This window comes from Miscanthus floridulus, chromosome 19 (assembly GCF_019320115.1).
Source record: "Miscanthus floridulus cultivar M001 chromosome 19, ASM1932011v1, whole genome shotgun sequence".
Lineage (NCBI taxonomy): Eukaryota > Viridiplantae > Streptophyta > Magnoliopsida > Poales > Poaceae > Miscanthus > Miscanthus floridulus.
Genome location: NC_089598.1, coordinates 78,897,768 through 78,924,430, shown reverse-complemented (window position 1 = coordinate 78,924,430; position 26,663 = coordinate 78,897,768). Strand labels below are relative to the sequence as shown.

The window sequence follows — 26,663 nt, the reverse complement described above, 5'->3', positions numbered from 1 at the left end:
CATTGTCACTCTCTTGCTGTGATGGAAACCTCAGGCCCTTATCAGTCATGTTGCTGGAAGGACACGAAAATGTGGAATAGAAACGGGAACTTAGAGCGATATTTTGTGACGGGGGAACGTGGACGTTTCGTTTTCCGGCTGCCAAACTCTGGCCTAAGAAGTTTTGAGCACGGCTACATGGCTATGCTTGGGCATGATCGCCTGGTTGTATGGACGGCCAGCGATATTGCAGTCACATTTTATTACGCTTCTCGAGATCCAAGATGGCTAGGCGCCTAGGCGTGTCTTCAGTAGCGGCAGAGAAGCACTGGAACACTGTTTACACCAAAGTTTCCACGAAACAAGTTGTCCAAGTGATCACTACTACACCCTCAAGGCAGTGCGGCCATCCCTTGCCATCCGTCCGTACACGATGCTACGGCATGGTAGCGCACCGCTCGACTGCGACGAGTTTGACGCCGTTCTTGAAGTTGAGCACGATCCCGAACTGGAATTCGGGCGGCGACTCCATCCGTGGCGACTGCCGGAAGAGGAATCGCTGGTACAGGTGCACCATGGACAGCTTCACCTCCTGCAGCGCGAACCGCTGCCCCACGCACGCCCGCGGGCCGATGCCGAAGGGGATGTGTGCGCACGGGTGCCGCCTGCGCTGCTCCTCGCTCGCCGGGTCGAACCGCTCCGGCCGGAACGCGCCGGGGTCCGGGAAGTTGGCGGCGTCGCGGGACAGCACGCCCGGCGCCATCCACAGCCACGTGCCCTGGCCGCGGTGAACCATGCGTGAACAGGACGAACACCATGCCAATGCCAATGCCAATGCCAATGCTAATGTTAATGCCCAACGCCTGGTGGCGAGATGTGTCCGTCTGTACCTTTGGGAGCGTGTGGCCTCCAAGCTCGGTTTGTCGAGACGTCACCCTGGCGATCAGTGGCGACACTGTGTAGAATCTCATGGCCTCCTTTATGACCTACAAAGATGCAAATGGAAGCTTAAGTTCGCGCCCGTCGTCCTACTCCTACACGTGACGCTGCGTTGTCATGTCACATGCCTGATCAAGGTAGGGGAACCGGTGCTGCAGGTCGTCGGCGGTCGGCACGGCGCCGCGCGGCCCGAAGCCGTCCACCTCCGCCAGCAGCCTGGCCTCGACCTCCAGGTGGCCAGCGACGAGGTACACTGCGGACGAGAGCGTGAACGCCGTGGTGGCCGACCCGGCGAGGAGGTGCTCGTAGGTGAGCGCGCTGACGTTGTCCGGCGTGAGCAGCTCCCGCAGCGCCGCGCTGCGGTCCCGGGCGTCGAGCACCGCTGACAGGAAGTCCTTCCTCCCTTCGCCGTGGTGGCCGCTGCGCCCGCGCGCCCGCGCCGCCACAATCTCGTCCACCCGCGCGCGGAGCCGCGCGTTGGTCCGCGCGACCCTCCAGTCGGCCGTCCCCGGGACACGGCTCAGCAGCCGCCGTACCGGGCCCTGCAGCGCGGGCGCGACGAGGCCGAGCGCGACGGAGAGCGGCGCGGACAGGTCCATCTTCAGGGAGGTCGTGGAGTGGACGTGCTCCCTGATGAACTCCGCGGCCTCGCCGCTGGGACCGCTCGCCGTGAGGCCGAAATCCACGCCGAACGCCGCCTGACCGATGATGTCCGTGGCCAGCTTGAGCGAGAGGTCGGAGAAGTCGACGTCGCGGTTCTGCTGGACCCCCGCCGCCGGTATGGCGTCCGCGGCGCGCTCGATGCAGTGCTGCATGGTGGGGACGAGGCCGGCGAGGTGCGATGGCTGGTACAGCGAGATGATCGTGTTCCTCATCGCCGACCACCGTTCATCCCTGATGAGATCGCAATGCTATAGTATTGATTTGATGATACAGATGTGGGGCACGTGCTCATGGCTCCAAATGCGTCACGGTGGAGAGACGAAGACGAACTAACAGTCACCTGGTGAAGAAGAGCCCCTTCTGGTGGAGAGGGGAGCCGGCGATCGGCGCCGGCAAGCTCCTGTTGGGGATGAGCTTGAACTGCCTGACGCCAACCTCCCTGCAGAGCTCCGGGTCAGCGACGATCACCAGAGGCTGCCTCCCCAAATGGAACCTGCAGCCATGGATAAATAAACATCATTCGAATGCTACTTCCAAACAGATGAAAACAAACTGAAATCTAGGAGAAGTGCTAAAAAAAGCACTCGATTTTGCAAGATGAAGCAGACGAATCGTTGTGGCCTTTTACCACCTGAAGATCGGGCCATATTTCTTGGCGAGGAGGCCGAAGACGTCAGGCCCGTGGCGGGCGAGCAGCGGAAGGTGCCCCACGAAGGGCAACGCCGGCGGCCCCGGCACGCCCCTGACCGCCCAGTGTGGCGCGTAGAAGTAGAGCAGGAAGAAGACGCCGACGGCGCAGGACGCCAGCGTGGTGACGTACGGCAACCATGCTTCCGTTCCTGCGGCGCCTGCCATCTCCATTGATCCCAGCTTCTTCCTAGGGGCTGTGCTCTTTCTCTCCTGCGAATCCGCAAGATTCACAGCTTGTCCCCTGGGATTGCAGGATGTTTGAAGGGCTCCTTCGTGCCCTTGATAGTGCTGCTACGTTTGCACTAAACAAAGACATGATGAGTGGAACCCGGTGTGTCGAGCACATTCCTCCAAGCAGGGAAAGGGTAAGGCGCAAAAGTTCTTTTTTTCAAGTTGTCAAAGAAAAATAATCACAGAAACTGGTCAAGCCAAGAATTATGGCATCGACATCTGCTTTTGAAAGAACATATTACACATAAATTTCAGAATCTATTCTTTTGGAACAAGTCATCTAAACCACAGTAGTGCTGAAAATGCATCTAACCTATCATAGGTTTTCGTGAATTAATCATAATGCAAATAGAGAACTAACAAGATTAATAAAGTATTTCAATTAATGATTCGTCTTATAAAAAAAATCTTCCAGGGATGAACGCTACGGCCGGCAACGATTGACAAGAATAAAAGTTTGATCTTTTTATCATTCATTCATCTTCTATGGACTTTAGGAATGTCGTGCAATTAAGAAGGCCATTGCTAAGTGATTTGCAGGTGTCCATGCACTCAAAGAAGTCTAATAAAATTATAGACACCATAGAATTTACTTCAAGCCACACCGCTTAGGCTATGTTTGGCAGGACTTATTGCTGCTGCGGTTGATTTGTAGGGCTGATTTGTTGTAAGAGAAAAATATTGTTCTCATGACTGAAAAGTAGGACTGATTCTGGCTGATAAGCTTAAGCGAATAGAGCCTTAGTATGCTAATTGCTTCGGGGCTAGAAATTCTGACGGAATTTCCAAACTAAGAGTTGAGGTTGAATTGATTCTTCCTAAACGAAAAATCCAATGTAGACCAGAATTTTCTATAACTGTCGTGTTTCATGTGTAGTGTGTGTTGTTCCTATATGCTAATCTTCTTAAGGTCGGAAATTTCGATGTGAACTGGAATCTTTAGTTATTGTCTCACCAGCAGCAATAATGATTAGGTGAGAGTGAGGATATTTAGGGCAGCCCCAATGAAAGAAACTAGTAGTTTCTATAACATAGGATACCGCACCAAAAAAAAATACTGCTTTCCAACCCATAATTTCTATGAGTAATAATTATTTTCTCTTTCTCTCTCCCAACTCTATCTTCTTCCTTCAATGGGAGTGCGGCACGAGCCCCCTAGAAACTGGTGGTTTCTCCCCAATGGCGATTTCATGGTTTTTTGGTGCATTGGGTCAAGAGAAGACATGATTTCTTCATGAGGAAACCATTTCTAGGATTTTTGCTCTCTTTCTTCATTAATTACGTTGCCATGTCAGCGTTTTGCCTACGTGGCAAGTCATTTAATGAGGATAGAAACCATCATCAATACACCATTGAGACTGCCCTTATACCCCTCTCCTTTGTGTGCTCGTTGCTATCTTACCAACCACGTGACAATAGCCACTTCTCTCACTTTCTCAACTTCTCTGCTCACTCTTTCTTTGGATTTGAGATTCCTGTGAGTGTGGTTTGAGTTGAGTTGAGCGATTAGAGCATGTTTGGTCGAGCTCCACTCTTATTCTTAAATGCAACTCTTTGATTCTTTGATGGAGTGATGTTGATGGGGACGGGATGGGGAGCAAATGTGAATGAATCTGAAGTGATTCAGGTGGAGATTGAATAAAAAGCAATTTGGAGTGTTTTTTTTAACTCTTAGTTCAGTGTAAATGAAGAAATTATTCTTATCAGATCCTCACTGGAATCCGTGACATTTTTCTACTTGGCTAAGGAGGAACAATTCTCATACAGTGCTCTAAGAAGGTTTGTACCACCCTTATAATTATAATGAAACTGTCGGACTTGATCTTTGGCTTTAGATAGCTGTGATGAACACAGGTGTTGCACTATAAAATAAATTTAATCAATTTCAAGGAATCACGTCAAGATCACTATTTATCCTTCACTCGACACGTGTTCGTGTTCTATCCGGTTCTCATGCGAAGACCAAATATATGTGTCTGCGTCCGATACGAAGTCTTCAAAGTTTACGCGTTTGCATCCTACCCAATTCCAATACGAACACAAAAAAAACTACGTGTCCACGTCCACTAAAAAATCCTCATAGCTCACAAGTTCACGTCCAATTACTAAGGTCCAATAAAAAAATAGCCCCCGTGCAATGCACGAGCATTTATCTAGGCAATAACACAAACTATTACTCGAGTTGAGAAGCTTGATGAGAATGACAATTGAGAAGGCATGTCGGTAGAGAAAAAAAAAGTTAAATTAACAAATAAGAAGTACTTATTAGTTGACAGGTGGCAGCTTCAAGGAACTTGTCGTGGCTAGCGCCGCCTCGTCCCATCAGTAATGACGATGTCGCTCCGCTAAGTGATGGTCGATGCCAATCTCAGGTGTATTGGTTTGTCAAGTGGAAGGCGAGTAGGCATGGTGGACTTTATAGAATCGGAACATTGTAACGGAGACTAATTACTTACAGAGATAGAGATACAGATACATACAGATAAAAAATAATATAAGTACAAATATGCTTTAAAAAAGTTCACAACTTTCTGTGGTGAAGATCAACTTAAATACAATCCATTTTAATTTATTGCACTTAGAAAGGAAAATGAAAAAAATACAATTGCTAATGTAGAGAAGAGGCAAGAAACAAAATCATTACACACGTGAGTGCATAGGAGGATATACGGGGTCATAGAATTTTTATTGACACCTACAACACGGATTTGCAGAAAATAATAAAAATCGTATCGGACGCAGACATGTGGTTCTGTTGTTCATATCGGAACCGGGTAGGACGCAGATACGTAAGCTCCGATTGGAGGATGGTTTGTATTGGTTGTGGATGCGTGTGCAGGCTGGTAGATTATGACTTTACAATCTTTTTATGTGTATATCTATACCTAATATTAAAAAGGCAAAATTTTTCTCCACCTATTTTTTGGTCCAGCCTTCTCTAACTAACTCTACAAAGGAAACTGTCTAGAAGTCTCTTGTATTATATATGACATATGCACATAGATAATAAGGTAATCTGGATAGCTACGAATACTAATCAAATAGATCCCTTCAATCCTAAACAATCTGAAAATAGAATCCTACTTCAAATAGAAAAGGATAAAAATAGAAATGAGTCAAAGCTTATCATAATATAAAACCACGACGAGTTTTGGATTTTGGGCATTTTTATTTTCTTTTCCTGTTTTCTTATTAGCGTGAAAAGTTTCTTTGTATTTACCTCTTTTTTTGTCTGCTTTACGGTATGCGATTGGCTTCCTTTTTTTCACGGTCCTCTTTTTTCACGTCCGATTGCATCTGTCCTTAACTTCCTATTGATTTTTGCCATCCTTTTTTCATTTTGATCATATAAATAACAATGCGCCTCACCAACAACAAGGGTGTAGGCACAGCTTGATTGTGTGGCCGAATCTTGGGTTAAATCTTTGTATCCTCGTGATAAAAGGTAGAGCATGATTTTAGAAAAAAAATATATGAAACTAGTTTTATATTTTTTGAGTTAAAACAAATTTTCTAACATTGAATCAGGTATTTATATTTTTAAAATTCATATTTATTCTAGGAAAAAAGTATTTGGATAATATTTTAAAAAATATTTGTACAATTCTTTTTATAAAGTGTAATTGACTTTTTTGAACTACCGCAAAAGTCAACCTGACGCCATATCTGACAAAATCAATTTCAAAATTGGAGTTACAAAATATACAAATCTAATTTTTATAATTAATAGAGTAAACTAAACTCACGCAAAAGATATCAGTTAGACCGTTTTCTTTCAAAATCCACGTTCAGATATGCCCCAAAATCCACATTAAGATAGGCCCCCATTAAATTCCTTTCAATCCATGGACCAGGCCAGCTCCCGGCCTCCCGGGCAAGCCCAGCCCGAACTCGCGTTCAAATCAACTACTGGCACGGCAGTTTGGGCTGGGCAACTGCCAAGTGCCAACTGGCCCAGAACTCCCTTCGTCCCACGAAACACGCAATTCTAGACACTGTTCAATCATATCAGATCAGGTGGGACCTACTTGCACTGTATGGCTGTGAAAAAAGCATCACCATTTCTCTCACGGATACGGAGTATCTCTCAGAGTCAGAGTTCTCTCGAACTCTCGATACAGGCCGCCGCACTATTCAAATCAAAGAGAGGGCTTGTTTACAGTGCCGGTCCTAGAATTTTAAAGGTCCTCTTACGATCTTGTTATAACAGCTCCTCTTAACCATGCATAAAATTTTATAATATATAGACGATAATTTTACTTGTAAAACAAAAGCAAATTTAATAACATATTTTTAATTTAACATGTCTGATAATTATCGAGGAACAATGTAGATTAAACAATATATTTATAGATGTATGATAATTATCGAGGAACAATATAGATTAAAAAAGTAATATATTCATTTTCTTGTCTCACCCATGATAAATGTTTCTTAAATAACATTCTAAAATTCTAACACCTAAATTAGAAGAAAAATATGACTATATGGGTACAAAGTACTAGAAGTCTGGAATACTATACAAATAATTAATTTAGATTAAAAATAAAAAGAAAAAAAATACTTTGGGCCTAAACAACTGATCGGTGATCGCAATTCGTAAGAAGCCAAGAATTAAGATGTCGTCGTCGTAGAGCACTGCCTGGTCGTTGTCCTTGTACGTCGTGTTTGTGTCTTCGGTAGTCTAGCTCTTCGTGAAGGTGCGGCTCACCATCTCCACGTGTGTAAGACGCACGTCGCGAACTCACGATCAGAGTGTGCTGTGTGTAGCGTGACTACTCGCATCCTCTCTACCCGAGGGCCATGGGGAAAATTTTTTAAAAAAAATACGATATTGTCTTTTTGGGCCACCTGACCAGTTCTATGCCTCTCTTCTCATGCCTAATAGACTATAGGTCCTGAGGATTTGTATACCTGGGCTTAGGCCCCTCCTCCGTTTGGGCCCTCGGCCGTCGCACCTCGTGCCCTACCCCTAGGGCCGGCACTGCTTATTTAGCTGGGTGAAGTTTGAGATTTTGACTACTGTAGCACTTTCGTTTTTATTTGGCAATTAGTATTCAATCATGGATTAATTAGGCTCAAAACATTCGTCTCGCGATTTTCAACCAAACTGTGCAATTAGTTTTTTTCGTCTACATTTAATACTCTATACATATATCACAAGATTCGATGTGATGGCTTCTGTAGTATTTTTTAGAAAAAGTTTTTGAAACTAAACAAGAGAAAAAAAAAATCGGCAAGTACTCAGTGCGGGGATGATGCTGGGAGCGGTGCTGCAGGCCTGCAGTTGGACTGGGTCACATCGCATTGTCACACGAAGGAGCTTTTCGAGAGCATTTTCGTAATTTCTCACACACCATTGGTTTATATGCCTAGCCCTGTAATTGCATTTTTTTTAGGGTGTCCTCAACAAGACGAACTCATCGCAGCACCGGGCCTGCCGCCCTCCGCCGGATGGAGCGCCCAGCCGTGACGGTCAAGCAGGAGGAAGACGACGAAGTGGTGGTGGTGGTGTTGGACGCCGACGGCGATGCTGGCGGGCACTGGCCGGCGGGGTCCGCGGTTCCGCCGTTCCTGGCGAAGACGTTCGAGCTCGTGGAGGACCCGGCGATGGACGGCGTGATCTCGTGGGGCGCGGCTCGGAACAGCTTCGTGGTGTGGGATCCACACGCCTTCGCGGCAGGGCACCTTCCGCGCCGCTTCAAGCACGGCAACTTCTCCACCTTCCTCCGGCAGCTCAACACCTACGTCCGTAATCACATTTCAATTCGTAATTAACAAACAGTGTAATGTCAGTGTGACGTGCTTGCTGTTCGTGCGCGTGCAATGCAATGCAATGCTGTACGTGCAGCGATTCCGCAAGGTGAGCCGTGGGAGTTCGCGCACGCCGACTTCCTCGCGGGCAGCGGCACCTCCTCGTGAACATTCGGCGGCGCCGCGGGATCCACAGCGTCTCCGTCTTCGGCGGGCGCCGGCGGCGGCGACCGTGATAATAGCGAGCTCGAGAGGCTGCGGCGGGACCGCGAGGCGCTGTCGCGGGAGCTGACGCGGCTGCGGCGCGAGCAGGAGGAGGCCCGCGCGCAGCTGCTGGACATGCAGCGGCGCGTGCGGGGCACGGAGCGGTGACAGGAGCAGTGCACCGCCTTCCTGGGGCGCGCTATTGAGAACCCGGTCTTCCTGGACGGCCTGCTGGCGCGCCGTGGCGGCGCGCACGTAGAGGCCGCCGGCAGGAAGCGGCTGCTGCTCGACGCCGCCGCGGCCGCGCCGGACGCAACGGACGTCCTCGCCTTCGAGGAGTTGGCGCTGGCAGCGGGCGCCGAGGTCGAGGCGGCTCCCGTCCCGGCAGTGGCAGCGGCAGCGCAGATTTCCGACACCGCTAACGCCACGGACATGATATGCTACGAGCTGCTCGGGATGGAGCAGGTGGAGATCGACGCCGAGGTGGAGGAGCTCGTTGCTGCCGCGGCTGCCACTGAGGCGGTGGAGCCGTGGGCGGAGATGGACGAGAAAGAGGTTGAGGAGCTCGTCGCGGCCGCGGCTGCCACTGAGGCGGCGCCGGAGCCGTGGGCGGAGATGGACGAGAAAGAGGTTGAGGAGCTTGTGCTGCAGATAGACTGCATTGGCTCGCCGAGCCCCTGATCAGTGATCACCACGAGGTGGAGAGCGTGCAGGTGCAGCAGCAATGGTGCTCCCTGCGGCACTGACCAACTAGCTTTGACTGGCCATATGGTGCGCTGCCGGATACAAGCATCTAGGGACGCTTGACTCGCGACGCCGTTCCACTTGAGACCTGGTCGCAAAGTTGGTTTTCACGTAATTACAAGCGCGTGCGAGTGTTTAGGGCTGAGTTCGTTGGGTTTTTGGCAATCTTCGGTTTACCGTAATTCTAATTTTGTAACAAAACTTTCTGTTCGGCTTAATGAAAAACATGCCGTAGCACGTTCCCGAAAAAAACTATGAGCCATGCACATTGCCCGTCGCAACGGCGTTGGCTAATTGGCATATGATGGCTGCGTTAAAATGGTGGCACTCACTAACGGAGACATTTTGTCTGCCGAGTGTCTCAGACTTTACCGAGTGCTTTTTATTGACGCTCGGTAAATAGGCTATTTGCCGAGTGCCAGAGAGAAAGCACTCGACAAACAACTGGCACTCGACAAAGAGGTGGTTTGCCAAGTGCCGAGCACTTGGAAAACAATAACACTCGACAAAGATCATGATTACCGAGTGTCAGCCACTCGGCAAACCAGAACACTCGGCAAAGGGCTGCCGTCGTTAACCCTTTGCCGAGCGTCTTCTCCTGACACTCGTCAAAGCGGTGATTTGCCGAGTGTCATTTTTTTATACTTGGCAAACCATTTCTTTTCTTCACTTTTGACATTCAAACTTTTTCTACAGTCCTCATACAATACCTGGTACTCCATATTCTAGTGTGACACATTTCTCGGACTTTTTCTATATTTATTTAATTTATTTTATTTAATTGAATTTTTTTAGATAATCAAATTATAACTGTTAGTCATTCGAATAATGAAAAAAATGAATGGAAAAATGGTATTCATGTTATTTAGTATAATGTGAGGCCGTATCCAGTAACAGACCACCAATTTCGAATATCTTGTTCACGAAACATGACCACGAACTTGCGGTCGAGTTATTTTAAATTCTATAAAAAGCAAACGAAGTCCGAAAATCATAAAACTTATCAAGATGCCATGACATCATATGTGGAGTCTGTGATAAAATTTTGAGAAGGTTTCGCGCAAGTTGTCACGTACGATGCTTGCAAATAGAAGAATCTCCGAAGAAGTTTGATAATTCCGTGAAGAGGCCGACGAGCTGGTAAGCATCGTACGTGACAAACTTACGTGAAACCTCCTTAATTTTTTATCACAGCCTCCACATATGATATCATGACATCTCGATAAGTTTTAAGATTTTTGGTCTTCGTTTGCTTTTTATAAAATTTAAAAACAACTCGATCGCAAGTTCGTGGTCATGTTTCGTGAACAAGATGTTCAAAATTGGTGGTCTGTTCCTGGATACGGCCTCACATTATACTAAATAACATGAATATCATTTTCTCATTCATTTTTTCATTATTCGAATGACTAGCGGTTATAATTTGAATTATCCAAGAAAATTAAATTAAAGAAATATAGAAAAAGTCTGAGAAATGTGGCACATTGGAACATGGAGTAACAGGTATTGTATGAGGACTACAGAAAAAGTTTGGTGGCAGGAAGAAAAAAAATAAAAACGGTTTGCCGAGTATCTGCGTTTGACGCTTTGCCGAGTGCCAGGATGGCTGGCACTCGGCAAAGAATTTAAAAAAAATTAAAAAACCTCTCTTTGCCGAGTGCCAAGCCGGGTGGCACTCGGTAAAGAATTAAAAAAAAAATACTTTGCCGAGTATCAGATCGGGAGCACTCGACAAAGAATTTTTTTTTAAAAAAAAAACCTCTTTGCCGAGTGCCAAGCCAGGTGGCACTCGGCAGAGAATTAAAAAAAATAAAAAAAATACTTTGCCGAGTGCCAGATCGGGGGCACTCAGCAAAGGGAGGATTTAACCCCGCCGGTCCACACACACCGCACACACGCAGGCAGGCAGCTGACCGCGCCAGCGCCGCCGCCGCCGCCCGCGCCGCACCGCTGGAGGAGGAGAAAGAGAGGAGGAGGAGGAGAGGAGAGGAGAAAGAAGGAGGAAGAGGAAGAGGAGGAGGAGGAAGGAGGAAGAGAAGGAGGTATATATTTATCTTGTCTTACACATGCAATCTCTTCTTCTTTGTGCAGAATCAATCGGCGGCATCGAACGATCCTCATGCTTCAGCGAATCCTTCGCCAAATCAGTCTCATTGGTCATCTTGGTGATGATACTTGTGGTTGTTAATGGTACTTCTATTTGCAATTGTGGTTGTAGATGATGGAGCACTTGGATTACTTATGAACTTATTTGTGATATATTGTGAGACATATGACGTTTGTGATATATATGTGGTGTTTGTGATATATATGTGCTGTTGATGATATATGTGTGATGTTGGTGATGTTTGTTATATATGTTTGTTTGGATGGGATGTAAAAACAAATAAAAAGGTTGTTTTCAGTCACTTTATCGAGTGCAATGACCATGACACTCGGCAGAGTGACTACCTGGGAACATGCTTTGCCGAGTGTAAAGGCCATGCACTCGGCAAACATCACAAATTTGCCGAGTGCCACGGGTCAGGCGCTCGGCAAAGGTCGCCTGTTTGCCGAGTGTCTTGACAGGACACTCGGCAAATAGGCTACCTTTGCCGAGTGTCTTGCCGGTGGCACTCGGCACAGTGGCCACCTTTGCCGAGTGTCTGAGTCAACGACGCTCGGCAAAACGGCGACCTTTGCCGAGTGTTAAGTGTTTGATCTTAACACTCGGCAAAGCTGCCGTCACGGTGGCACTCGCCGTCACGGCGACTTTTCTTTGTCGAGTGTCAGATTAGCACTCGGCAAAGGCTTTGCCGAGTGCACTGCCCGATAAAGTGCACTCGGCAAAGAGGTCTTTGTCGATAAACTGTTTACCGAGCGTCTTTTGCCGAGTGTGGCTTTGGCACTCGACAAAGAAGCTGAATCCGGTAGGTACTGTGGTACGGTACTTGAGTCCGCCTCTGGATTGGACCCTAATGGTCATTTGGTGTGTGTTAGCATCGTTAGCCTCGCTATTTAATTGTGGTTATTTTGAATTATTATTAAATCTGTATATAGACGGTCTGCTAATTCGGATTCTACGTCTGTTCTGTAGGATCCGATGATGGCGATGCGCCGCATACAAACCCGTGGTGATGGATTCAGCAGACTGCGGTTGATGTACTCTAAGAATGGACCTAACAGATGGGGGATGTACTCTTAAGAATTTGATGACCTCACAGATGGGTTATGGTTTTATGGATCCGTCGACGACTAGGTGTAAACGGTACAAATACAGATAATACTGTAAACCTCATATTCGGATTAAGTTATGGATATACTGGATATCGACGTCAAGTATATCCAAATTTGAGTATTGGAATACATGGTACTGATAGTAAATCTCCGTATTTGGATATGGTATATTATTTGAGTATTTGGATACACAGTACGGATAGTAAACCTCCAAGTTTGGATATTGGATATGGTATATTTGATTCGGATAGTGAAGCTCTTCGTTCGGTCGGTCGAAAATATCCGTTTACACCTACTCGGCTACTCCTGGTAAAAAACAGTGTTGGAGCACTCTGGTGAAACATAAGGATCAGTGTTGGGGCATTTGGACATCGCTATCGCCCATATAATTATCAAAATGGAGAAACATCGTAACTTACGGCATGTTCTTTTCGTCGTAAACGATCGTGGATTATTTACTGCTGGCTGGTTTGATGTGAGAGAAAAATACTGTTCCAGCTTATAATCTACGATCGTATACGAGCAATCAAGATAATATTGCTGTTGATAGTGCAAAACCGATTTCAAACTGAAACGGAATTGCTTTCATGCAGACTCGTGGCCCATGTCGCAGCATGGCAGCACAGGTGAGCAAAAAATTCGGTTCACTGCTGAGATGGGCAATGCAGATATTGGAGCCAAGGGAACAAACAGATAGATGTATCACGCTATATCAGCTGAGCGGACAAAAACGTCATTTTTCAGAAGTAACAACACTCTCAACAGTTGCCACACACTATTTTTACACAAGTACAAAGGAGAACAAAGACACTACTTGTCACTTGTCAGTATCAGTTCATCACTGAAAAGGTTCATTTTTGACGTGGTTATCAATCATCATCTTCCTCATGGTCAAATTCCTCTTCATCGCTCAGGTCTTCCATAGGCTCGTCATCCTCGTCGTTAACTAAAAAACCTCCCGGAGTTTCATCTTGCTCATCCTCTTCATCCTTGGCCCCTTCATCTTCATCGATGCTTTTGCCACTTCCGACCTTTGAGTTTTCCTTTCTAGGCTTTTCTGGGCCTTTAGATCTTGTTGCATACTTTGGTCTCTTCACACTAGGAACTCTTGCCAGGGACTCCTTTTCATCCTCACTCTCACCAGTCCAGTCTTCATCTTCGCCTTCTCCATCTTTCTTCTTGTTCCAACTCTGACCTTTCGATCTACCTCTCTCCTGCTGCTGCTAACTTCATCGTCGGAGCTCCTCTTTGTTTCCTCTAGAAACCAATTCCAATCCTTTGGAGCACGAATCCTTCCCTTTGGGTAACTGTCAAATTCATGGCCCATCGACAAGAACCCAAATTCTGCAGACAAAACCATAATTGCCGCTCGATTAAACAGAAATGTATTTCAGACAAGAAGCCAGAAACATTTGGGTACCTATTTTAACATTAATGCCTTTTTCTAGCAACAACCAACAGGGTAATATAACGCACTGGAAAATTACTGATGCTCAAATAAGATATTAATGAAGAGCATTCGCTGGTAGTGAGTGGTCCATTGCGGGAGTTCTACAATTAACCATATGAAAAATATTGTGTTTTGTTCAACGATGCCCCTGCAGATCATATGAGTTTAAGCGGTTGCAAATTTTAGAGGAAATGAATCCTTCAACACTAACACATGCCTATCGTAATGTAGAGTTTCCTCAGGTGCCTATCGTAATATAGAATTTCCTCAGGTTTTCAACAAATAGAGTAAAGAAAATACTGAACCACACCAAACTGTTACTGTTGGCTGTTGCACCCCACATGAGCCACTAAGTTTAGAAATCGACACGGCAGCCAACAAGTATTCTGAATCTATCATTAGCTAACAGAAGCAGAGCACAGAGTGCAAAACTGAAACCCAATTCATTGGAAGCCACGCACTCCAATCTGACTTACAATGATTGCAGTATCAATTCATACTTGAAGTCAAATGTTGCTAAAAAGCTACGGAGTACGCAATAATAGAAGTCAAATTTGTATTGGAATGTGGAAAGTTTCACCCTTCCCGGAAATGAAGGAAGGAAGAACAGAAGTTCACCTCGAACTGGATCTATATCTGCTCAATCAATGTCGAAACCCTCCACGTCAGAGTCCAAGGCTCCCCCTTCTTCCTCTTCGGTGACCTCCATAGCCTCCTCCGCAGCTCGCCTCTCCCTCTCCCTCTCCTTCCGCTCCCGTGTCCGCCTCTCCCGCCTCGCCACGGCGTCCAGCACGGCGGGTTCCACATACACATCCGCGTCCGCGTCCCCGTTCCCCTCCATCGCCCGCACCGCCCAGAATGCAGGCGCCTTGAGCGACAGCGACAGCGCGTCCCCGGCGCGGAGCTCTCCCTTCTCCCCGCGGCGGAACACCTTTCTGGTTCCGCCACCGCCGTCCCGGGAGCGGACGACGATGGAGTTCCTGCCCACGACCTCGAATGCGACCCCGCCGCCGACACCGAGAAGGCGGAGGGGCACGTGGCGGCGCGAGACGGTGCGGTCCCGGGAGGGCCCGCCGCAGCCACCCAGGTCCCCGCGGCCCAGGTCTGCCGTTGGGGAGTCAACGGAGAGGGACACCGCCCTGGTTCCGCCGCCGCCCGCGGCTTCGAGCTCCAGGTCCATGGCGCGGAGAGCCGGAGAGGCCAGAGGAGCAAGGGGTGTGGGCTCGTGTGCAACGTACGAAGAGGAGGAGGAAAGGGAAAAGGCCTTGGGGTTTTTGCTAAATGGGCTGGGCCTCCGTTTCCAGTGGGGGTTTACGATCTACTAGTCACTGGCCCACGGACACTGGTGATTCGGTCTGAAACCGGAAGCTCGGCCGAGCTGAAAAGGCGGCTAGCACGAGAAGGGCGAGCTTTTCAGTCGGCTCGGACGATTTTCAGTCGGCTTTGCAATCGCTGCAATTTGTCGTCCTCGATAAGACTCTCAAGATGCATCTCGCTCATAGTACGATATTCCAAATTATTATATCTTATGGTTTTTCTCCTTTATATTAGTCGGCTCTGTTCGTTTGACTGAAATTTGGTTTATGTTGATGCTTATGCTGATTTGCTGTGAGAGGAAAACACTGTTCGTTCACTGAAAAGTACTGATGAAGTTGTTCCGCAGAACATGGCCAATCAGTTTAGAGTTAGTGCTAATTTATACTATTGGATATCAACATGTTGTAGCAGAGCGTGCTTATAAAGGGTAGTAGGTGCGAAGAGTGACCAGGATCATCGATCGTGAGGAAGAAAAAGAAATCAGGGTGCCTTCTTTGGCATAGCTTTCAGCCCCAGCTTCACTCTTAGGTCTCAGAGCTCCGCCAAACACTTAAAATGCATCTGAATTCTGGTAGGGAGCTAACAAAAATCACTTCTCCATTTACACCACGAGCTTGGACCGGCTCTCCACCGTTTCTCGCTGCTCCCCATTTATTTGCCACAGAAATCACTTCATAATTGATTTTCACGTGCCCCTCCACCAAAATCACTCTGCCAGATAATCGAAAAGTGAAGCTCAAAAATCAAGAACCGAAGCTCTACTAAATGACCCTGAAACTTCTGGTTATCGGTGAGAATGGCATCCTTGGATTGTGCATTGTGGAGTCATGGAGGCCTTCGTCGCTTTTACTGAAGTTTCAACATTGAACCCATACCGCAAACTGCGAGATGATCAGATGACGACGACGATAGCCCTCACTGTCGATGTTTTGTATGACACGCGGGCCCACGAATGTCACATCCGCGCCAAATAAAAGGGTGCCTGCCGGGTAACGGGCCTGGACCTGGACGTGCAGGAATGGGGACTGTGCCCTGTGTGGCTGTGTGCACGTTCGTGCACCTCAACCTGCTTTTGCGTGCTATTCAATTCATTAATCATTCATCATTCGTCAAGTGTATTTAGCCTGGTCGTTTGACTGTGGCTTATCGTAAACGATCGTAAATTTTCAGCTAAAATTATATTTTTCTCTCACACAAATCAGCCAACAGTACTTCTTCATAAACCAACAACGATACGAACCAGCCAACCGAACATGCCGATTAAGTATGCATACCCCTATGCCCGCTGAGTAGTGAGTACCGCACCGGAGTGAACTTTGTTTTTTAATGCCTTCTAAAAAAACACCAGGTAAATGTACCTTTTCATATACTTAGTAGGATAGGAGATAATTAATTTTGGCAGCAGTCCACCACTACACCATTTGTAGGTTCCGTTCGCTGCAACTTTTCAGCTGAAGCAGCTGCAGTGTTTTTCAGGTCAAGGCAAAGTATTTTGCAGTGGGTGAACAGCTGCTGGCTACACCTGATGGAAAAGAGCTCAACCGAAGTACGTATTGAGGTAGCACAATTGCACAAGAAGAAAGAAAGGAGCGAGCCCAGGGCAAATCCCAAGAATAAAAGAAGGGAACGAATGGCATTGCACTTGGATGAATTCGGAAGGAGGGTACTCCTATGTCAAAAGGCAGAACAAAAGTGTTGTAAAGTGTAGCCGGTTTTGTTGGTTAAGAGAAAGAGCATAGCATAAACTTTTAGAGCCGGTAGATAAAATCGGCACACAACTGCAACATACCTGATAGGGCCTCTCTATTCTTGTGTTCAGTCAGGGGAGGAAAACCATTGGACATGATGATGCTGGATGGCCTCGTTGGACTAACTAGACCAAAGTACGATCCTGAATTATTACTGCTAACTGATTTGGTGTGAGAAAAAAATATTATTATAACTTATAATCCACGATCGTTTACGACCAAACGAACATGCCTGCCCTGAACGTACCAGTCCAAAAGGATCACTATCATCAGTAATGGAAGCAACCATCATTTGGCATTTGGCAATTTGGCACCAAAAAGATAAGAGGGTTTAGTGCGTTTTGTTGAAACTTGCAGCTTAAAGGTTCCACGGCACCGGCCACAAGCAGCGCGCCAACTATCATCAGTAGTGGAGGGTTTAGTGAGCGTAACTATCCCGCGCCGGCGCCGGCCACAAGCAGCACGCCGACTAGCACCCACGCGGTGGCCGCATTGCTCAGGCCGGGCAAAAGGTGATGGTGACGTAGCAGGGTCAGGTGAGTGAGTGTCCGACAGTAGTGTGAGCGCGTGTGACGGCTTTTACGTAAGTACACGGGATTGGTGAAAAGGATCAGTAGCTCTCGATACGGTCGGCCCCGGAGAAGAAGGAAAATATGCTCGGCTCACCAGCGCTCTTGCTTCTTGCTTAAGCTGCCTTAGCTTAGTGGCAGTATATAAATATAGACTATACCGGGTTTTTGTTGATTTACGCCGTGTTCGGTTATCCAGGATTTCAGCCAGGAACCATTCCAACTCACCAAGGATTGTATAAATTATCTCTGTTTTAATTTCTATTCCTGTAGGTAGCACTCTCTCCCTTCGTGATTGTAGGGATATTAACCCCTATACCCTTACAGCTAGGTTTGGGCCGGCCTAGACCAGGGGGTTCGGCCCACTAGAAGACGACGCGCAGCCTAGCCGATCTGCTCGGAGTCCCGCGCAAGGAATCAAGGCAGACTTGAAGATCAAGCAAGATCCTGGTCGGTTAGAATAGAAATCCTTATCTGGCCACCTATGGCAATTGTAACTGGTTGGGATTAGTTTCCAGATCTATAACCCTGCCCCCAGACTATATAAGGCGGACAGGGGACCCCTCTCAAAAATCATCTCATTTACACACAACAATACAATCAAACGTAGGACGTAGGTATTACGCCTTCACGGCGGCTGAACCTGGATAAAACCTCGTGTCTGTCTTGCGTCACCATCTCGTTCGTAGCTTGCGCACCTGTCTGCCGATAATCTACTACCTTGAGCATACGCCTAGGTAGATTGCCGACCATATTTCATCGACAGTGGCGCGCTAGGTAGGGGGTGTGCGTACTGCTCCCCATACGAACAAGATGGTCATCATCCCCCAGTTCCATGGCTATGCCGAACGGCCTCACGTTCATCATCGGCCAGATCACCTGGACCACTGGCTCCGACAACTTCATTGCCATGACCACGGAGGAGGCGCAGATCCAATCTGCGTCGACCACTGCTTCACCAGCATTAGCTACGGCTCCGACCACGTTGGATCTGGCTCCGGCCACACCAGCATCGTCTTCAGCCACGCCGACAACCCGTCGTTCGCTTCCTCGCTACAAAGGGAGACAGATCGACAACACCGACCTGCTCGACTCCATCGATCGGGTTAGCACCAAGCTTGCTAAAACCCTAGCTCTGGTAGATTCGATTCAAAATCAACCTACCGAGCAGGTAACCACTATCCACAACAGATCTACCCGACCAGCTCGGGCCAGTCGTCCTGCACGACTCGGTACGGATCTCATGGTCACGTCTACTCCTGAAGGACGCTCCGTTCGTCGCTGACCAGCCCCCGCAACGGGTCCTCGGCTCTTCGAGTGCGAAGCCTTGATGGAGAATTGCCAGGCTCAGCCCTACGGCCTGCGAAACACTGCTTCCAACTACGCGTACAATATACAACGCTGCTTGGATCTGCGTTTTATACATTGACCTCGGCCAAAGCCACGCAACTTTGTCAACATGGTTCGGATCGAGGAGTATCAAGAAGGATCGGTCCACACAGTTCAAGAGGACGGTTCAAGCTCCCCGTCCAGCATCGCATCTATTGGCTCCATCCGCACTGAGCTTCAGCATCGTGATAATGAAGAAGTTGAATACGATCTGGATATCCCAGACCACTCCCCAGGTTTCCCATGATTCCCATCCTTCCCACCAAGGCGAGGAGACTTGATTAATGTCGTCAGTAATGATGAACCACTGGCAGTTGGCGAAACAAAACAAGAAAGGCTAGCACACGAAACACGCAATATTGACCGGTTTAATCGCAGACAAGCAGAAGCCGAGGCAGAAGAGGAGGCACGACGCATAAGGTTCCAGCCACGCAATCTCAACAATGCCTTTGATAGGGTAGGGGGAAAGCAGGTCTTTAGGACTCCAAGCGCCAACGTAGCTGTTGCTATGGTAACAATGCAACGACTACCCAATACCCCGGAAATCCAGGCAATTCGTGATGATGTACAAGCTTACCTGATGGCTGCTATAGCCCAGACCGTAGAGATTACAAGCCAAGCTCGGGCTCTGTCTGTCTCAGTCGAATCAAGCCACAGTCGCCAGTACTCAAGTCGCCCATAGCTAACCAACCAACGTGGCTCGCGCAACAACGACCCACCAGACAACCATCAAGGCAGAAACAGTGGTCATGATGGTGGTCGGGACGACAACCGCCGTGACTACCGGGACGACAACCGCCGCAACAACCGGGACGATAATCGACGAGACAACTGCGATAATCGCCGTGATAACCGCGGTCGTGGAGTCAACCAGGGTGACAACCAGGATCGCCATGATGGCAATAACGATCTTCGCCATTCCCTCGGAGAACGCGATCTGCGCGATCGCATTAACCAAAGAGCCAACAATCGTGCATCCCACGAAAGCTATCGCCGTATGGAATATGATACTACCCACGGCCCTCTGGGTTTGAAGCAGTTTACTCCTCACCTTCGCTAAGTCATGTGGCCAAAAAACTTCAAGCTCAAAAAACTCCAGAAGTACGACGGCAAGGAGAACCCTGAGTTATGGGTCATGCTCTACGAAACCGCGTGCAGATCAGCCATGGCTGACGAGCACGTCATATCTAATTACTTTCCAGTCGCCGTCGGCCATAGAGGCCACCAATGGCTGGTTAGCTTATCGGAAAACTACTTTGATTCTTGGCAAGAGCTCAAGCAAGCATTCATCGACAACTTCATTGCTATTTGCAAACAACCCAGCAACAAATATGATCTGCAGCAGATTTGAGATCGCAAAGATGAGCCACTGCGTGAGTACGTTCGACGCTTCTTGGAGATGCACATCAAGGTCCCATCAATCTCTGACAATGAGGTAATCAAAGCTTTCATCACTGGTCTCTGCTTCCATGATGCCCTAAGGGACAAGCTCCTCTGCAAAAGGCCTGAATCGGTCACAGTGCTCCTAGCTACTGCTAAAAAATATGCGGACACGATGATGCTAAAAAGATAATCATCGAAGAAGCAGCAAGGGTTCCACGCTCCGACCACCCCCCACACCGCGACGACCACCATGGCAACCATGGTCGGAACAACAATTTTGATCGCCACAACCAGCGCAACGATTCTCGCGACCACCATGACCAGCGTAATCAGCGGCGTAATCACCGTGACGATTATAGGGGCAAGCGTGCTCGGGAAGATGACGGCGAAGTCAACATCGTTAAAAAAGGTGGCGGACATCGCAACTATGAAGAAGACTATGCTAAAGCATTGAAAGGACCCTGCCAGCTCCATTCCAAGTCAAACCATACCATGGAGAATTGCCATGTTCTCAAATCCATCTACACGCGCCAACAGGCTCCGGATAAATCCAACAAGCCTAACGATGCAGGGAGCAGCATAACAAGGACAACAATGATGAAGACGCAGATCCCCATCACAAGTACGTCAAGCCAACCGACCGTGTCCACACCATCATTGGGGGCAGAGTGTCCATCGAGACCAAACGAGAGCGCAAGCTGCTCGCCCGCGCTTGCTTGAACATGACCAATACCGACAACCTCATCGTCGATCCACGGCTCCCTCCTTGGTCTCACCACGAGATCTTCTTCAGTAGAAAGGACCAATGGGCTGCAATACCTGAGCCAAGGTGTTTTCCTCTGGTTCTCGATCCTTGTATCAACAAGGTTCAGTTCGATAGAGTGCTGATTGACAGCGGCAGTTCTATCGATATACTATTCAAGAATAGTTTGCTAGCCCTAAAGATAACCCAGGCTAATCTCAAGCCATATGAGGCACAGTTCTAGGGTGTTCTCCTCGGACAGAGCTCCACACCTCTCGGGTAGATCACGCTACCTGAGCAATTTGGTACCCTAGACCACTCCGCACCGACTACGTCAACTTCATGGTCGCCGACTTTGAAGGCACCTACCACGCTATCCTTGACCGACCAGCGCTCACCAAGTTCATGGTCATACCTCACTACAGGTATTTGGTGCTCAAGATGCCTACTAAGAAGGGGGTTCTAACTCTCAGGGGCAACGTATACGTAGCTTACACCTGCGAGGATGACAGCTTCAAAATAGCAGAGGCTCACGACCTCTCTATTTGCATGGCCGAGACCACGCTCAACGCCAAGCAGACCCCAGCCGACCACCTAGAGATCCCAGAGCTCGAGGGCCCACGCAAGAACATCAAGTCCAAAGAGCACAAAGAGATCCAACTGGTCGACGATGATCCTAGCAAAACAGCCCTTATCGGGGCCAACCTAGATCCTAAATAGGAAGACGCGCTCGTCAGGTTCTTGAGGAGCAACGTGAGTGTGTTCGCATGGAAACCCGCTGACATGCCCGGTGTACCTCAGAACTTGATCGAGCACTCCTTAAATGTCGATGGCAAGGCCAAACCCATCAAGCAGAAGCTACGACAGTTCGCTCGCAACAAAAAGGAGGCTATTAGGGTAGAAGTTACACGGCTTTTAGTAGCCAAATTTATCAAAGAAGTGTATTATCTGGAGTGGTTAGCCAACCCAGTTCTTGTACGTAAAAAAATAAGGAATGGAGAATGTGCGTTGATTACACTGATCTCAACAAATACTGCCCTAAAGACCACTTCGGCTTACCTTGCATAGACGAGGTTGTAGATTTAACTGCCGGTTGCAAGCTGCTTTCCTTTCTCGATTGCTACTCTGGTTATCACCAGATCGCTCTCAAAAAGGACAACTAGATCAAGATATCCTTCATCATGCCCTTCGGCGCCTACTGCTACACGACCATGTCGTTCGAGCTCAAGAACGCTGGGGCTACCTACCAACACACCATACAGGCCTGCCTTAAAGACAAGATAAAAGACGACCTCGTCGAGGCTTATGTTAATGATGTAGTTGTTAAAACCAAGGAAGCATACACCCTTGTCGACAACCTAGAACATACCTTTGCAGCCCTTAACACATTCCAATGGAAATTAAACCCAAAGAAGTGCATCTTTGGTGTTCCATCTGGTATACTGCTCGGCAACATCGTCAGTCACGATGGCATACGCCCTAACCCAGAGAAAGTAAAAGCTGTCTTGGACATGAAGCCGCCTAAAAAGGTGAAGGATGTTTAGAAGCTTACCGGATGCATGGTTGTCCTCAGTCATTTCATATCTAGATTAGGCAAAAAAGGACTACCGTTTTTCTAGCTGCTCAAAGCATCTGAGAAGTTTGAGTGGTCGGAGGAAGTAGACGCTGCCTTTACATAGCTAAAACAATTCCTTACATCACCTCCGGTCCTCACTGCTTCTAGAGAAGACGAAACCCTCCTGCTTTATATTGTGGCAACTAATCGAGTGGTCTCCACTACCATGGTGGTCGAGCGCGACGAGCCCAACCACGTCTACAAGGTACAGTAACCAATTTATTTCATTAGTGAGGTGCTTAGTGAATCCAAGACTAGGTACCCACAGATTTAGAAACTGATCTACGCCATACTAATTACATCCCGAAAGTTGAAACACTACTTCGACGAATATCGTGTGGTGGTCATGACCGAGTTCCCTCTGGGAGACATCATTCGCAACAAGGATGCAAATGGGCGCATCGTCAAATGGGCAATGGAGCTATGCCCTTTCTCCTTGGAATTTGCAAGCCGTACTACAATCAAGTCTCAGGCACTTGTCGATTTCATCGTCGAGTGGACAGACTTAAGCACACCTGCCTCTTAGGGGCCTGCTGAGTATTGGAAGATGTACTTCGACGGCTCTCTCAACATCGACGGTGTAGGAGCAGGAGTCCTTTTCATATCACCATCTAAGGAGCAGCTCCGATATGTCCTCAGGATTTATTTCCCGGCATCTAATAACGTCACCGAGTACGAAGCATGCCTACATGGTCTACGCATTATGGTCGAGCTCGGTGTCAAGTGTCTCTATGTCTATGGAGACTCAGCTCTGGTCATCAACCAACTCAACAAGGACTGGGATACGACCAGCGAAAAGATGGACGCATACTGCAAAGCGATCAGAAAGCTGAAAGGCAAGTTCTATGGCATCGAGTACACATATGTGGTCTGGGACAAAAATCAAGCAGCAGATGCGCTGTCAAAGTTAGGATCATCCCGAGCCAAAGTCCCACAAGGCGTATTTGTTCAAGACCTGCTCACGCCCTCCATCAAAGAAGAAGATCCCACGGTCGACAAGCCTCCAGACCAACCATTGGTGGCTATGGTTCCGGCGTCAAACATCACCACACCACCTCCGACCATTAAGAAGCCCGACTGGAGAGTACCTTTCATCAAGTACCTGACATATGGTAGCGGTTACACTGATTGGACAGAAAACGAACGCCTGATGCATCGCAGTAAGCAGTATCTGCTCGTCGATGGCAAATTGTGGCGCAAAAACGCAAAGGAAGAAATCTTGATGAAGTGTATAACCTAGGAGGATGGTGAACATCTCCTAGACAAAATCCACTTTGGCTCCTGCGGCAACCACATGGCCTCGAGAACGCTGGTCAGCAAGGCTTTTCGAGCAGGGTTCTATTGGCCGTCAGCCGTAGCCGATGCAGAGAAGCTAGTCCATCATTGTGAAGGTTGTTAGTTTTTCACCAAGAGAATCCATGTACTAGCACATGAGATTTAGACTATACCAGCCTCTTAGCCCTTCGCATGTTGGGGACTAGATATGATTGGGCCTTTCAAACCGGCCCCTAGGAAATTTACATACGTCTTTGTGCTGATCGACAAATTCTCCAAGTGGATAGAATACATGCCCCTGGTCAAGGCATCTTCAGAAAAGGCTATCGTGTTCCTCGACCAGGTCATCCACTGCTTCGGCATACCCAATAGCATCATCACTGATCTGGGTACTCAGTTCACCAGGAATGCTTTTTGGGACTTCTGTGATGAAAGGAGCATAGTAATAAAATACGTCTCGATGGCACACCCTAGAGCTAATGGATAGGTCGAGCAGGCAAATGGTATGATCCTAGATGCACTTAAGAAGAGGATGTACAAAGAGAATGACAAAGCTCCTGAAAGTTGGTTCAAAGAGTTACCAGCCGTGGTCTGGGGTCTCAGAACCTAGCCCAGTCGCAATACCAGCGTATCACCATACTTTATGGTTTATGGCGCTGAGGCAGTGCTCCCAGCAGATATAGCCTTTAGATCAGCACGGGTAGAGAACTTCGACGAAGACAAGGCTAATGAAGTGCGGGAGCTAGAAGTGAATAGTGCAGAAGAGAAGCGGCTCGATTCTTGCGTACGTATAGCCAAATACCTTGCTATTTTGCGTAGGTACTACAACAAGAACATCAAGGAGCGGTTCTTCGTGGTCGGGGACCTGGTCCTGAAGTGGAAGATGAATCAGGCTGGTGTCCACAAACTCGCAACCCTATGGGAAGGACCCTTCATGGTCAAGGAGGTTACATGCCCTACATCTTACAGGTTAGCTCGCCTAGACGGCACAAACATACCCAATTCCTAGCACATCGACAAGCTTAGGCGTTTTTATGCTTAGCTACTAAGATATGTACCCCTCTTGTACTTTTGATTTATTTCAATAAAGCTATTATGATTTCTCCGACCACTTTAATGTGTCACTTCGAAGTCTATTGTTATTCTAACTCTACTAGTTAAAACTGACCACCATTTCTTCTCAGGTTCTTAGAGCAGGCCCTGTCTCTGGTTCCTCCCAACGCGTGCATAGGATCCCCTCTCTACGCTATGGGTGATCGACAGGTGTTCTCTGGTTTGACTTGTGTGTTCCTACGTGTGCACAAGCTATGCACCTCACACTCTGACCACAAGACAAACTAGGGCCATACAAACCTTTCAGGATGATGTGTCGACTAAACTGGTACAACTAAATAGAACGCCAACATGTTCTAACTTAGTTACATCAACACGATATCTGAGCTTAAACACGTTTTCTACAAAACAAACAAGCTTATGTTGATATACAGTTACGTTATTACAAGCTTGCCTGAAAAGGTCCAAGTTTACAATAACCCAACTACATCTTCTTCTATAGCTATAGCATACACTATTGGCTGGTCGGGGCACGCGGCGCCTGCCGCTCACTGGGCCTGACATCGTGCTCGGGTCTTGGGGACTCTGGCATTGATTGAGCTAAAGAAGATGGCCCCATCGATGCCTGGCTGGTTGAGACCGCAGGCTTCGCCGATTGGCTTGAAGATGACGGTGCTCCCAGCTGACTTGTTGACGGTGTTCCTTGTACGGGTGGTGTCGCACCTCCACACAGGTTAATATCGCCAATTATTTTCGCCGACAAGTCCAGCTGGGTCATCTGTAGCTCCTCGGCCATGTCTAGATCTGTCTCCTTTGGGTATCTAGCCTCTAGATGCTTGAGATCAATCAGGGGATAGTGAGCATGTACCATGCTTAGCACATGTGCACCTGCGTACTCTCCCGCCTCCTTCATGAACCCCTGGAACCATCCCCATGCCCTTTGGCATCTCTCGATCAATCCCAGCTACGGCGTCCTTGGCACATCTTCTGCTAGCGCCAGATCGACGAGGTTAAGGACCAGCAAAATGTCCTTTGCCACCTCCTGGCATCGGCTTTTCTAGGTGTCACGATCCTTGGTGATCTCTTGGCATTGCGCTTTCCAACCGTCACGGTCTTTCATCATGGCCTCCAGATGCTTCTTTGCATTGATTTTTATAACTGCAAACCACACACGTTGTTAAGACAATAGACCATGCCAAACTACAGTAGGCAACAAAAATGAGCAAAGGTGGTTGGACAACTTACCTTTCAGCTCTTCTGTCATCTTGGTCGTGTGGTCCCAGAGCTGTGACTGGTCTTGCGCCAGTTTTCTGTTGTCCTCGTTTAGGCGATCACACTCCCCAACCACACAACTGTTCTCCTCTCGGAGATGGATCACTTCAGCTTCTAAGCCTGCACTACAGCTGTTACTACCAACAGCGCAACAACACTTGTCAGTAGTTAGTATGATAAAATGGCTACTTACTTGTTCTTTCCCGCTCTTTCTTACTGAGCTGGATGACCCTTCTGAGGGGTCTTGTGCCGACACGCGGTTGGGAGGTGCGATCCGATGAAGGATCGGGAGACAGAGATAGTTGCAAACAAACAAAATGAACACAAGAGAAGGGATAAGGGACATAGTTGGTAATGCAGTGGCTAGGGCCATTCCATTAGCACCTTGCCAACCCTTCACTCGTTCCTCTTGCTCTGTCTGACTAGTCCT

At 47.9% G+C, this 26,663-nt stretch overlaps 1 protein-coding gene and 2 pseudogenes across 1 annotated transcript; 1 reads left to right on the top strand and 2 right to left on the bottom strand.

Moving 5' to 3' along the window:
• Window positions 1-107: 107 nt before the first annotated feature.
• Window positions 108-2,584, bottom strand: LOC136528717 (cytochrome P450 711A1-like). Its single transcript, XM_066521693.1, has 5 exons — window positions 2,213-2,584; window positions 1,922-2,074; window positions 1,047-1,812; window positions 870-965; window positions 108-757 (listed from the first exon to the last, which is right to left on the bottom strand). The coding sequence occupies exons 1-5, from the start codon at window positions 2,440-2,442 to the stop codon at window positions 416-418; spliced, it is 1,587 nt and encodes a 528-aa protein (XP_066377790.1). The 5' UTR covers window positions 2,443-2,584; the 3' UTR covers window positions 108-415.
• Window positions 2,585-7,921: 5,337 nt separating this feature from the next.
• On the top strand, window positions 7,922-9,286 carry LOC136529572 (putative heat stress transcription factor A-6a; annotated as a pseudogene).
• A 3,836-nt stretch (window positions 9,287-13,122) lies between these two features.
• On the bottom strand, window positions 13,123-15,091 carry LOC136529436 (uncharacterized; annotated as a pseudogene).
• Window positions 15,092-26,663: the final 11,572 nt, after the last annotated feature.